Below are 13,945 nucleotides of genomic sequence, written 5' to 3'. Positions count from 1 at the left end.
TGCAGGAACAGGGCACCCCTAAAATCCGTGAAACAGAATCTATTCCTCGATTTCGTTTTACTAAAAGTGAAAAACTTATTAACCTGTTGAGCATGAGCGAGGGAATAGGTAATGTAGAATTTGTTTTTAGCGAAACTAAAGCGCAACCATCAGGAGCTAAAGGTAAAGAAAGTAGTAAAGTAATTGCGGAGAATAAAAGGGCAAATGTCCGTGACAGTCCTCTTGAGACTCAGGTACGAACCAGGCGTTACAGATCTGTGCTGTCATTTGGACAAAAAGGTGAGTCTGTTGGAATGCTTCACCTTCCCTTGGGGGGTGCAGTGAATGATCAGGATGAGATTGCTGTGACATGGAGCCACGGGGTTTCAGTGTTTAGTAGTTACGGTACCCTCTTAAGATCGTTTGGTAGGTGGGGTCGGAATAATGGTGAGTTCCAGTACCCTACAGGGATCGCTTTTGATAGTCATGGCAATATTGTAGTGGCAGACCATAACAACCACAGGGTGCAAGTCTTTGATAGGAATGGTAACTTTCTTAGTAAGTTTGGTCAACAAGGAAGTCTTGATAATCAGCTTAAACACCCTGAAGGTTTATCAATAAGCGGCAACGGTGATATTATTGTTGCTGATAAAGGTAACAAATTAATCAAGATATTCTCTTCTAGTGGGGAGTATTTACGTAAATTTGGTGGAGCAGGTTCTTTTGTCAATCTCACTCACTGTATCCAACACGGTCAATATTTTATAGTCTCAGACGGTGGTGATCATTCCATTAAAATGTTTAATCTGGAGGGAAAGTTTATTTCTAAATTTGGAAAACAGGGAAACAAGGATGGAGAGTTCAATGAGCCCCGTTACTTGTCAGTAAACAAAGAAGGATTGCTAATAGTCTGTGATGCAGGAAATGACAGAGTCCAGTTATTTGAACTGAGTGGAAAGTTTGTTGCAAAGATTGGAAGCAAAGGTAGTGAGAGAGGAGAGTTCAACTTTCCAAGGTCTACAGCAAATCTTAAGGATGGAAGGATAGTTGTGTGTGATAAGAACAACAACCGAATCCAGGTTTTTGACACGATATAATATGATCTTACTAGTGGTATAATTATTGTTGAAAAGTTCAATTGGTTATGTAGAATAAGAAACCGTAATTTTTCGAACAACCCCATCTCGTGAGGTATTTGTCACCGCTGACCTTTTCTAGTTGCCCGGGGGCGGGGGGAGGGGGCATTAGGTTGCCCTCGAATGTAGTTTGTCTTTTCTGTGAATGTAACAATAAATTATAGAATCATAGCTGTAATAATAGCTGAAATGACATTGAACTTGTAAATATATTTTAATTTGTAACCTTTTTTTATATGTATTGTAGTATTGTTGAATTGCCGCTTGTAGTTTAATAAGGTTGTTCAAATTTTTGGTATTAAAATTGTTTTTTTATGTTGTACACCTTTTCATTTTCTTTCCAGTAGTTGCTAATTGTTAGCTAGTGTATTTTTGGAAGTATTTTTCCCCCGCCCTCAGCTCAAGTACCATTTTTTTTTTCTCATCAGGATCTTCAGGTCCGTTAAATTATAACATATATATTTACCGAATTGTATAACGTTTTGTTGAAAATGTATTAAAGGATAATCAAATATAAAGAATGTTTTTTTTTTCTTCAAATTTATCGTTGTCAATGAGACCATCATGTGTTGACGTTAAACGTACCAGTTTACTTCATTCAAGTGTAAAAAAATGTATTTAGCACGCTTGTACTAATTGAGGACACCATTTTTACGTCTCTTCTCGGAGAGCTATGTCCAGTGATCATCCGCGCCGCGTAAAGGTCTACTGAGCAGTTTGAATTTGCTAGAGAACCAAGCCTTAATCAATTTGAGCCGTCAGGTGCTTTGAGATTGGTCAAAATTTGCGAAATGATGTACTCGTGGACATGTGCTCTATCCTCGACGATATTGCTAATTACCATCTTAATAGCTAGAGTTGAAAGCCTAAGGGGTCCAGGGAGAATAATATCCATGGGTCCATATGGACCCAAAACGACCAAAGCAGACGACAAAAAGTTTTATTAAACAACAGACCACACTTTCTATGGGCTTACCGGGGTGATAATCCCCTCGGCTCGTGATTTACAAGCTTTTCGAGTGCTCTCCCAACATCCCGCGTGGGTTGTCATGCCGGTAAACCCATAGAAAGTGTGGTCTATTGCTTTTATAAAATAACTTTACGTTTTCTTTGAGTTTACCGGCACAATAAACCATAGGTTTTTAACCAATCGGAAGGCGCGTACTATCTTTGTTATTCTATAAAGGTAGATATCTGTTAAATCTTCTATTAACACTTCAGTTCAGGGCATGTACTACAAGCTGTATGCAAGTGTAACCTGCGTAGCAAGTGCATGAAGGGGAGGGAAGAGAAAGGACATGGAAGCAGATAAGGTTATCTCCCCTACCCTCCCCTCTCCTCTCCTGGCTCTTGTCTTGATCTTATTATCTGTTTAGCAATATAGGGTTCCTCATTGCAGGAGTCTTTTTAATCCCTTCCCCTTCTCCCTACCCGTCCCCTTTTTATGTTCTCCACACAGGTTAACCCTATGGCATCCTTGAGCAATGATTACTTGTCAGGTTATTGTTTCACCTTAACTCTTCCATGTCTACTCCTCTATCTTTTTTGAAGGTATCCATATAAGTTATATAGAGGGTTTAATCGGTCGTCGCCTACAATCCCTTGGGCCTTTGACGTCCAATAGTTAGAGACGAGCTGTGATGAATTTTTAAAATTATTATTTTTAAATGATGAGCGATTTTGTGTAGGAGTCCTCTAAAGTTCCATCATGGCCGAGTGTTCATCGCATCGCGTTGTTACAGATCCAAAGGTACAAACTTAATTACTGGATAATTATCAACTACTATGAATTTTATAAGGAACATTTCTTCACTCTAAAATGAGGAATAACACTTCCAATGGAATCAGGTTGTCGTTGTGGAACTGAAGAGGTAGCAAATTGACTTTGAAATGCACATAACTACTCGAAGAAAAATACGTACTTCCATCAGAAGAAAAGCTAAAATAGGAATATCAGTTCCTTAACAATGGAACGTCACTGGCCAAAACTAGTCCTAAATAAGAAATCTGGGACTAAGTCGGAGAGAAATTGCCGTCACATATTGATATTGGTCTTATTTTATTATGATCAGTTCGCGCGCGTATTCCGTTGTCTTTACCGCGAGTAGCGAGGTCGCTGGCCGCAAAATTCCCTCGCGAGACGGCTGAATCATTGGAAAGCCCTCTCGTCTGACGGAAAAGTACATTCTGACTTATACCGTAAAATTCCGAAAATAAGCCCCTCCATGTATAAGCCACTCCAAATATAAGCCACCCAAACCAGTAACGCAAAAAACCCTCCGTTAAATCGCCCCTCCAAATATAAGCCCCCGGGCGCTTGTACTTGGAAAATTTCCCTCAAATATATAGGAAAACAACGCAAAAATGTTAGATTTATTCCCAGCTATAAGGCTAGCCCAATCGATTTTGAAACGCAAATTTCCCTCCGTAGATAAGCCTCTCCGAATATAAACTCCTCCAAAAATAAGCCCCTCAAAAAGGGCCTTTGAAAAATATAAGCCCCGGGGCTTATTTTCGGAATTTTACGGTATTTTTGGTTCTGTAGAAAGCCAAGGAGATAACAGGAGCAGAGTTTAATACATCATCCACTCACACAAGTGATGGCAACCTTGCAAGCCTCTTGCGATAGCCAATAAAAGTGGTATTCACTCCAAAACTGTCCCAGAGTTCAATTCCTTATTGTTCCGTCCCAGGCTCCTCACGCGTGAAGTCCAAATGACCAAATCAGGACACTGCAGGTGTTTTCTGGGAGCGCGTACTAGAATTCGCTCTGTTTAATAGTGTTACACTCAACTCTTTGAGACGATCGTTGGAACCGTTTATAACTGTTACTCTACAGGGGCGTCTGCCTTTTAGAGAGTAATGGTGGGAGACCAATTAATATTTCCAGAGTTTTTATGAGCTGTTAGTTTGCTTTCACAATCACACACAGGCAGCTACACACTTTAAGCGGCTGGCTTGTTCGAAAATAATGCGCCTGCGCTTATTGTAGGCCATGTGTCACCTGATAAAGTAGCTCGCCGCTGGTCCCTTGCGCTTCGTCACCAGTCACTCGCGTTTCGTGCTCGCCTCTATGAGCAACCGTGGCAAAAACGAAGTGACTGGGAAGGAAGCTGAGCTCGCCATGAATTAAATTCCGAGCTGTATTAGAAAAACTGGATTCGAACTCTTGCTGAGCTTTGTCATAAGCCTTCTTCTCTTTTTTCATTCAATTAATGTTACTCTTTTTCCGCATGCTTTATTCAAGAACTGAAGAGCATCTAACAGTGAGTGGCTTTTTCTATACTAAAATGACAAGTTAAGTAAATAAAAGAAACTTTAGTACTGCGGTGAACCTTTCTGGAACACCTTTTATCAAAGAGATCGCCAAATTTGGTGCACAGTATTACGTATGTGTTAGTAAACATGCAACGGAAACGAAAACAAAGTTTTGAGCGTTTCATCAGACATCGAGGAGTTATTGGGTTACTCTTCCTTCTCAAGTTTCCTCTTTCTCAGTTTGGACCAGTTTGGAACTAAGAGCTACCCAATTTAGATGTTAAGGAGGCAGTTTTTTCACCGTATTTTCCAGCCTACGAAATGACATCAAATTTTGACACCATTTTAGACAAACCCCACTTAGCCACACCATAAAATACACAGGTAAGCTTTAGCCTGTTTCAAATCAAACACTTCGAAAGATAAAGACACTATGCGACCATTATTTTTTGTTAAAGATACTGTAGAAGATGTAGCCTGTGAACAGGCTCTGTGTTTGGGAAAAAAAAAATCGCGAGGAGAGGGAAGGGAAAGAGGGAATTTTCCCTCTCCCCAGTTCCCCGCTCGACTGAAGGCCTGTTCACAGACTACAGAAGATGTGATTTGATTAGATGTGTTTCAACTCCTCTGTGGTTGTAATTACCTTTGTTTCTGGAGGATTTTGTTGCGCAGTAACTGAGGAGACTTGACCGAAGGTTGATTAATGTATTTGCTGAAAACACTCAGATTAACGAGCACTATCTCGGAAAAAATTCGATGGAAAATAAATCCGTCCTCCATCCTGTAAAATAAAAGATGGGAAAATGGCGCGTTTTGTCTTTCGCGTGACTTTTTTGCTTCTGATTTTGGGCCAACGGGGACTTTCTTTCCCAGTCATTTAATATCTATCGAAGAATTGTACGCGTGTGTAACGTTCTGAGTGTTCTGGTGTTCGCAAATATTCAAAAACTTTGATGGTAGTCCATTCTTTTATAGCCTGCGTAGGAATTTTTCCGAACGATTTTTATGTAGGGAGAGAAAGCTCGGAAACACAGGATGTTATTTATTCTTCCGTCACACCATTAAAACATGTCAAGAAACTCTATCCAAGAATTGTAGGCGTGTGTTCATAATGTGTTCAGTGTGCCTACGTGTAGAGGTGCGGCTTCACGTAGACTAGTTAAATGTACACAAATATTAAAAAAAAAATTCAATAGTCAATGTTATAGCCTGCTAAGCAAATTTTTCCGAACGATTTAGGGAGAAAGATTCTTCATTACTGTTTTTCGCCCTCGCTTCGACTTTCTTGACGACGACCTCGCGCGGAAACCCTTGACGGCAGGTTCAATACCAATATTAACAATTCTCGGAAATACAGAATGTTTTTTACTCCTCCGTCAAACCATCAAAACATGTCAAGAAACTCTATTTGATTGGTTAATACAGAACCGGTTTAGTTTGGGTCACAAGACAACAGTTCATTGTTCATTAGCAAAGCCAATTTCCCTTGTTCGTCAACAACCGGGCCAAACGTTTTAAAAAGTAACCTTGTTTCCAACCTTTTCCATGGATATAAAGACCTTGCTCGACAATCTTCATGATGAAGTATCCTGCTCTGTGTGTATGTGTACATTCACTGATCCAAAGCAGTTGCCTTGTTTGCACAGTTTCTGTCTTCACTGCCTGAACGGAATTCAACGAACGAGCGGCGTCCATGGAAAAATTACATGCCCCGAGTGTAGGAGACAGTTTCAGATTTCTGGAAGTGGAAATCCCAGCGAACTTCCCACCAATTTTCGAATAAACAGCCTGCTAGATGTCTTGGCAATAAAAGAGTGCAGTACAGTCAACGTCAAATGCAGGAACTGCGAGAAACGAAGCGCCCAGACCTTATATTGCTTCCAGTGTTGTTCCTTCTGGTGTGAAGAATGTATTGTAGGACATAACATAATTCGAGAAAATAAAGACCACAGAACGCTAGCGCTAAAATATTTTCAAGATCAAGACATCAAAGCTGTTTTAGAGCGACCAGCATTTTGTCAGAAGAAACACCATGAAAACAAAGAGCTGGAGCTCTTTTGCAAGGACTGTAAAGTCGCCATTTGTAGCGCTTGTGCCATGACACTTCATGAAGGTCACGGTAAGATGCTTTTGCAAGAAGCTACAGATGCCCGCAAGACACAGATCAAATCCACTATTAAATCTTTGAAAGACAAAGCACTGGAAAAACGAAAGAAAGTGGAAAAAATGAACCAAAAGAGCATCGAACTTCAATCGAAAGTAGCCGACGTAAAAAGCCAAGTGCAGTCTTTTGTAGACCAAATTATTGCAATCATCGAAGCGAGCAAGCAGGATGTTTTTGACGTGATTGATAATCAAGCGAAAAAATCACTGGAATCTCTCTCACATAAAAAAGACGAAGTGGACAAACAAGTGAAATTAATTGAATCATCAATTGAACAAACTGAAACTCTGTTGAAACGAAACTTTAGTACTGAAATCCTTGGATTCAGTGAAACATTTGATACAATCCTGCGGGAACAGAGCACTCAAGAAAACCGTGACACTGAATGTATTCCTCAGTTTAGTTTTACTAAAAGTGAAAAACTGATTAACCTTTTGAACATGAGCGAGGGGATAGGTAATGTAGAATTTGTTTTTAACGAGCCTAAAGAGCAAAAATTGGGAACTGAAAGTAAAGAGAGTAATAAAGTAGTTGCTGGGAATAAAGGGGCAAATGTTTGTGACAGTCCTTTTAAGGCTCAGGTAAAAACCAGGCGCTTCAGATCTGTGCTGTCATTTGGACAAAAAGGTGAGTCTGTTGGAATGTTTAACAATCTCCGGGGGGTGGCAGTGAATGATCAGGATGAAATTGCTGTGGCTGACTGCTGTAACCACAGAGTTTCAGTGTTTAGTAGTGACGGTACCCACTTAAGATCGTTTGGTAGGGGGGGTAACAATAATGGTGCGTTCTGGTACCCTTCAGGGATCGCTTTTGATAGTCATGGTAATATTGTAGTGGCAGACTGTAGTAACCACAGGGTGCAAGTCTTTGATAGGAATGGTAACTTTCTAAGTAAGTTTGGTGAACAAGGAAGTCGTGATAATCAGCTTAAATTCCCTGACGGTTTATCAATAAACGGTAAAGGTGATATTATTGTTGCTGATTGGGGTAACAAATTAATCAAGATATTCTCTTCTAGTGGGGAGTATTTACGTAAATTTGGTGGAGAAGGTTCTTTGGTCTCTCCCTTTCACTGTATCCAACACGGTCAATATTTTATAGTCTCAGACGGTGGTGATCATTCCATTAAAATGTTTGATCTGGGGGCAAAGTTTATTTCTAAATTTGGAGAAAAAGGAAACAAGGATGGAGAGTTCAATAAGCCCCGTTACTTGTCAGTAAACAAAGAAGGATTGCTAATGGTCTGTGATGCAAGAAATCACAGAGTGCAGGTATTTGAACTGTGTGGAAAGTTTGTTACAAAGTTTGGAAGTAAAGGTAGTGAGAGAGGAGAGTTTAACTTTCCAAGGTCTACAGCAAATCTAAGTGATGGAAGGATAGTTGTGTGTGATAAGGACAACAACCGAATTCAGGTTTTTGACAAGATATAACATGATCTTACCAGTGGTATTATTGTTGCACGGTTCAAATTGCTCAAATCTAGAATAAGAAACCGTAAGTTTTTGGAGAACACCATCTGATGAGATATTTGTCACTGCCGACCTTTTTTAGCTGCCAGAGGGGTGGGTGGGAGCATTTGGTTGTTCTCACGCGTAGTTTGTATTTTCTGTGAATGTAACAATAAATTTTATAATCGTGGCTGCAATAATAGCGGTAATAATAGCTGAAATGACGTTCAACTTGTAAATATATTTTGTTATCCTTTTTTCATATGTACTGTTGTCTCATTTAATTTCCGATTATAGTTTAATAAGGTGTTTAAATTGTTTGGTATCAAACTTGTTTTTTATGCTGTACACCTTTTCATTTTCTTTCCAGCAGTTGCTAGTTGTTAGCTAGTGTGTTTTTGGAAATATTATTCCCGAGCCCTTAGCTCAAGTACCATTTTTTCTAAACAGGTCCGTTGATTATAACATACATTAACCGAATTGTATAACGATTTGTTGAAAACTCATTAAAGGATAATTAAAAAAATGCTTTTTTGTTTCAATTTTATCGTTGTCAATGAGACCGTCATGTGTTGAAGAATGGACCACACTTTCCATGTCCAGTGATCATCTGAGTCACGTGTAGGTCAACTGAGCAGTTTGTAGGACAAGGCAACAGTACAGCGAACCCCTTTTATTGACACCTGCTTAACACAGACACCTCATGTTTGTTCCTGGGAAAAAAAAAGCCCTTACATTTTCTCTTGATTCAACCCCCTTAATATGGACACTTTCTATGGCCCGTCAGTGTCTGTAGTGACGGGGTTTGACTCAGTTCCTTAGTTATTTTAAGACCCTCAGTAGTGGTCCGGTTCCGTGACTTCCTGCTCCTACAGTCAAACGCTCTGTAGGCTGAGTAATCTTTTCGTTTAATTAAGGTAGATTTCTGTTAAATCTACCATAAACTCTTCAGTTTAACTACAAGCTGTATGCAAGTGTAGCCTGCGTAGCAAGCGCATGAAGGGAAGGGGAGAAGAAGGACACGAGAGCAGATAACTGTTCTCTCCTATCCTCTCCTCTCCTCTTGCATGTCCTTATCTCATCTTACCCTAAATCCTCTATTAAGTCCCCCCTCTCCAATACGTCCTCTCCCTCTGGTAAGCTCAACCTTTTCAGGGGAAGAAAGTTAATAGTCTTCCCCCATCTCTATTAAGCCCACCCTCCCTTCCCCTAATTATTTTTCACTAATAAATGATAGACTGTACTAATCAATCAAGACCGTAAAACTTTGTGTGGGCTGAATCGGGATGGTTTATTTACCAACTGGTAGTTCGGATTTGACTCTGACCCTCGGCTGCATGACCTTCAACCTTCTTGTTCTTCAGCTTCTCCACTTTGTCTTCTAGTTCTTTATGGAGAACTGATAAGATAGGGACAAGAGGAGGAGAGGAGAGGGCTTTATACAGGGCATTAAGGAGACTCCTGCAATAAGAAACCCTATATTGCTAAACAGGATAGTTTGGGTGCGGTGGGGGGGGGGGATGAGGTGGGTGGGGATGGTGAATTTTCACCCAGTTCCCTGCTCAACCTTGCAACAGCCAATACGAGCACTAGCACTCTGTCCGAGAGTTCAATTCGTTTCTGTACCGTCCCAGGCTCTTCACGCGTGAAGTCAAAATGACCAAATAAGGTCACTACAAGTGTTTTCAGGGAGCGCGTACTAGAATTCCCTCTGTTTAACAGTGTAACACTTAACTCTTTGAGACGACCGTTGGGCCGTTTATTACTGTCACCCGAGAGAAGCGTCCGCCTTGTAGAAAGTAGAGGGAGGGGACAACTTCAAATGTCCATTTTAATGAGCTGTTAGTTTGCTTTCACAATCCCACACAGACAGTTATCTGTCACCTGATAAAGTAGCTCGCCGTGCGGAATCAAATTCTGAGCTGTGTTAAAAAAAAACTGGGTTCGAACCATTACTGAGCTTTGTCATTAAGCTTCTTCTCTTCTTTCATTCAATTACTGTTGCATTTTTCACAAGTTTATTCAAGAACTCAAAAGCATCCAACAGTGAGTGGCTTTTTCTTTTTTTTTTAAGTAAATTTCGTTCTGGAACAGCTTTGTTCGAAGAGATCTCCAAATCTGGTGTACAGTATTACATATGTGTTGGGACACATGCAATAGAAACGAAAACAAAGTTTTGAGCACATTGTTTTTTTGTGTGCGTGAATGTTGGCCAGAAAACTCAGTTATGCAGCAGCTAAGAGTAATGTTTCCAGGAGTTAATGGCTTGACCTTGTCTACTCTTCCTTCTCACGTTTCGTTTTGCGGTGAGTTTGCACCAGTTTGGAACTTAGAGCTACCTAATTTTGAGGTAAAGGCGGCAGTTGTTTACCGTATTCTCCAGCCTAAGAAATGACATTAGATTTTGACACCAATTAAGACAAACCTCACTTAGCTACACAGGAAAATCGACAAGTAGTTACAGCCTATTTCAAATCAAACACTTCGAAAGGTAAAGACACTATGGGACTATTATTTTTTGTTGGAGATACTGCAGGAGATGTGAAAGACGATGACGCTGACAATGATGATGGTGAGGATGATGAGAATAGAAGTGATGACGATGATATTGATGACTTTGACGAGGACAATGACTCTAAATCAGAAGTTAACCACAAGAAGAAAGTAAATGATGAGCCACAGAAAGAAACAAGAAAAAGAAAAGCGTTGGACATTGCTGAGGAAGAATCGCCTAAAAAGAAGGTTTGTTTTTATTTTCAGTCCTTCAAATTCATGTCCGGCCTGACAAAAAGTTGAATGAAAATGATCCCATATATTTGACAAGCTGACCGAGTTGGAAGAATCGTGAAAAAGTTTCTAATAAAACGAAAAAGTACTTTATAAATGACGTTTTTGCGGCTTTAGCCGTCCTGTTAGCTCAAGCTCCCTAATAGCTTCTTGTCATTGGCTGATATTTGCTGTTCTTTCCTCAGTCAAAGCCTGCTTGTAAATATGGATCAAAATGCTATCAACAGAGTGAGGACCACAGACAGAAATTCAGTCATCCTAAAGTAAGTAAATGAGGTGTGTGAAAAAAAAAAAAACAGTTTTTGACACACACTGCCTTTTGCGCCGAGCTGGTGTTTTTTTTTTCTTCCTACAGAAAAAAAGCTGCAAATTTATCAATCTAACAATTTGTATCAAACCGGAAAACTGAAGGAAAAAAAAAGAAAGAAAGAAAGAAGCACACACAACTTTTCACGCAAATGCTATAGTGAGGTTTGTTTTGCAAGCAGTAAGAAAATTTAGTTTTCATAACAATAAGAAGTTTAGTTGGAAATCAAACTATATAGTGAATGCACTTTCGTACATCAGTTTCTGTATATTTGATTATTCGCTTTTTGTAATTTCGCAGGAAGATGAAGTTTTTGGCAGTCCAAGCAAAGGGCAGGTAAGAAAGGCTTGTAATTATTGGAAACATTTATAATGTTTGAGTCAGTTTTGAATTATTTCAAAACCATTAACTCCTGTAAATTGTTATTCTCCTCGTTTGTTTTAGTAATTTGTATTATAATCTACAGTTTCTGTTATGCAAAGAATGTACTTTGACATCCTTTTCATTTTTTACAGCGCTTGAAAGACATCTTCCATGGGCTGACAATTTTCCTCTCGAAAGACCTTGAAGATCACTCGAAACTCAAAAGATTTATTATTGCGTATCCTTTGAAATACCTTTTTGTCTAATTTAATAAATATTGAGCTACGAAAACGCTTTAGTCGACAGCGTACGGAACAACACGTTTCTGTGTTTCGTATCCAAAATAGAATTTGTAATGTTTTGAATCCGCACTCGGCTTGAATTCAGCGGATGTAATCCAAATAGGAATCAGCCTCGCAAAGTGAATCAGTGTTTCTTTAGGGAGATATTTGAAGAGAGGAATTTCCGCTTGAAATTTGGCCAGCGGAATGCAAAATTCCCTACCAACCCCTGGTACAGGCTGTAAATCCGTCTTTGGTTTTTGTCGTCTTACCGTGACCAGTTTTCATCCATCATTTACCTTGAATCTGAATTCAGAATTTTTGCAAAGAAACTCAGCTTAAGCACCGCTATTGCAATTTTCCCGCGCTTTTTATCTGCTGCTTTGATCATAAGCTTTGATCTATAAAACTGGACAATCCGGTTTTTAACCATTCTTAACGTGACTGGATTTTAGTTATGACGGAGATTTGGCGGAGGAATTTGAAAAGACCAGTGCAACACATATTGTAAGCAACAATGGGGTAAGAAAAAGAAAAATATTTTGCGCGCTTTTGCTTTTTGTCATGTCATTAGTGTGGTAAACTTCACTGCGAATGCGAACAGTTTCTTATCTATAAATGTTTGTAGGCCTTTATTGGACCGGACTAGAAACGGGAAGACAAATCGCAAAAATAAAAATGAGACAAAGAAAGAAGAAAGACGGAAGAAGACAAATTTGCAAAGGATAAAGAGGGAAGAAACTCAAAATGCAAGCGTGTATTATGGAAAACATGAAAGCGGGGAATAGACTCTGTACAATTCCCCCCCCCCCCCCCCCAACCTCTCCACCCCTCTTCCCATGTTCTTTCTCTTCGACATTGGAAGCAACACTTTGGGGGTGATAAGCTAAAATATTTTATTAGCGATGTAACCAATGCCCGCTGTTCTTATCGTGTCTGCCTTTTCTTTTTTAGGATGGACAAAAGGAGGAAGGATCGACCAAGGTTGTGTCGCCATCTTGGATTTGGAAGTGTATTAAGAAGGGCCGTCTCGTACCAGTTAATAAATTTCTTGTATAAATTTACAGCACTCGATCACTTTGACGGTTTTCAATTCCTTCCAGGATCAACTGCTTGGATAATTACAGAACACCTTGAAGTCTTAAATCGCGCCTCCAAGTGAGGTTGGTCAAAGACCATTCAGAAAAAGAGTTTACCGAGGCTGATGGAATACTTCAACGAACATTAAAAAAGTTTGAAAAAAGGAATTTGACTTAGTTTTATACCGCCTTGTGAATCTCATCCCTCTTGAGATTTTCAATAACGACTGTCTACTTAAACGAAGAAAAAAACACTTTTAAAATCTTGTCCCCGCCATATATGTCAATAAAAGACGAGGCCCGCCCGAATAGCCTAAAAACAAATGAGAATAAAGCTGTCTCAATTCTTGACTCGTACTATAATAATACTAATTTAAATTTGTGCAAAAAAAAATTCATTTGAAAGAAAGCACTTTACCGAAGTGTCCGTAATGACAATTCAGAAAGAAATCCAGTTCTCTTTCTTTTAAGCGAACTCTAGCAGATACCAATCCGATTACAGCTTCTAAACTGACAATAAAAAGATACCACCGTTTTAAAGTTACTTTATATTTTGACTTTTAGACTTCATTGCTTTTTTAAACCCTCCGTGGCCCAAAGGCCAACAGAAACTTAAGATTTAGTAAAAACTTTCTACAACTGCCATTTGTTCTGGAGAATTTTTTTGCACAGTATCAGGGATGACTTGGCCGAAGGTTGATTTTAATCAAAAATGGAAATGTATTTGCTGGAAACACAAACATTAACGACCTCTATATTGGACAAAGTAGACGCAAAATTTATTCGTAAAAGTATGGGGTAATAGTGTGTTTTGGCTTTCGCGTGGCTTTTTTGCTCCTTAGGGACTTGTCAGAAATTAGCAGGGGGAGAGGGGGGGTGGGAATTTTAAATTTGGTTTCGGAAATGAGGTGATCCATCCCTGCAATGGGAGTAAAATTTGCTAACCCCCCCCCCTTGAGCTTGGCCTAAAATATCATGACCCTCCCCTTGTTATATAAATGACAAAATCTAGTTCTTATGAAAACTCAGAATATATTTCTAATCTGTTCTTTGTAATGCTATATACATACATTTTAGATGACAGCATTAAGAGTCCGACTCTGATTCTGACAGCTGATCCTGAGGCTAGACTCTCCTCTTTCT

The 13,945-nt window shown here is 39.4% G+C and overlaps 1 protein-coding gene and 1 long non-coding RNA gene across 2 annotated transcripts; both read left to right on the top strand.

The window, feature by feature from the left end:
- Window positions 1-5,881: 5,881 nt before the first annotated feature.
- On the top strand, window positions 5,882-8,470 carry LOC140934397 (E3 ubiquitin-protein ligase TRIM56-like). The gene has a single exon (XM_073384053.1). It carries the CDS (start codon window positions 5,919-5,921, stop codon window positions 7,965-7,967), a length of 2,049 nt encoding a protein of 682 aa, XP_073240154.1. The 5' UTR covers window positions 5,882-5,918; the 3' UTR covers window positions 7,968-8,470.
- Window positions 8,471-11,516: 3,046 nt separating this feature from the next.
- LOC140934192 (uncharacterized) lies at window positions 11,517-13,140 on the top strand. Its single transcript, XR_012165109.1, has 3 exons — window positions 11,517-11,680; window positions 12,179-12,245; window positions 12,678-13,140. It is a non-coding gene; the product is annotated as an uncharacterized lncRNA (long non-coding RNA).
- The last annotated feature ends 805 nt before the right edge of the window (window positions 13,141-13,945 follow it).

Source organism: Porites lutea, chromosome 1 (assembly GCF_958299795.1).
Source record: "Porites lutea chromosome 1, jaPorLute2.1, whole genome shotgun sequence".
Classification (NCBI taxonomy): domain Eukaryota; kingdom Metazoa; phylum Cnidaria; class Anthozoa; order Scleractinia; family Poritidae; genus Porites; species Porites lutea.
This window is presented reverse-complemented; position numbering and strand designations above follow the sequence as displayed.

Bases quoted from the DNA above. Each gene is read 5' to 3' on its own strand.
- LOC140934397 (XM_073384053.1), top strand. From the start codon at position 5,919: ATGGATATAAAGACCTTGCTCGACAATCTTCATGATGAAGTATCCTGC.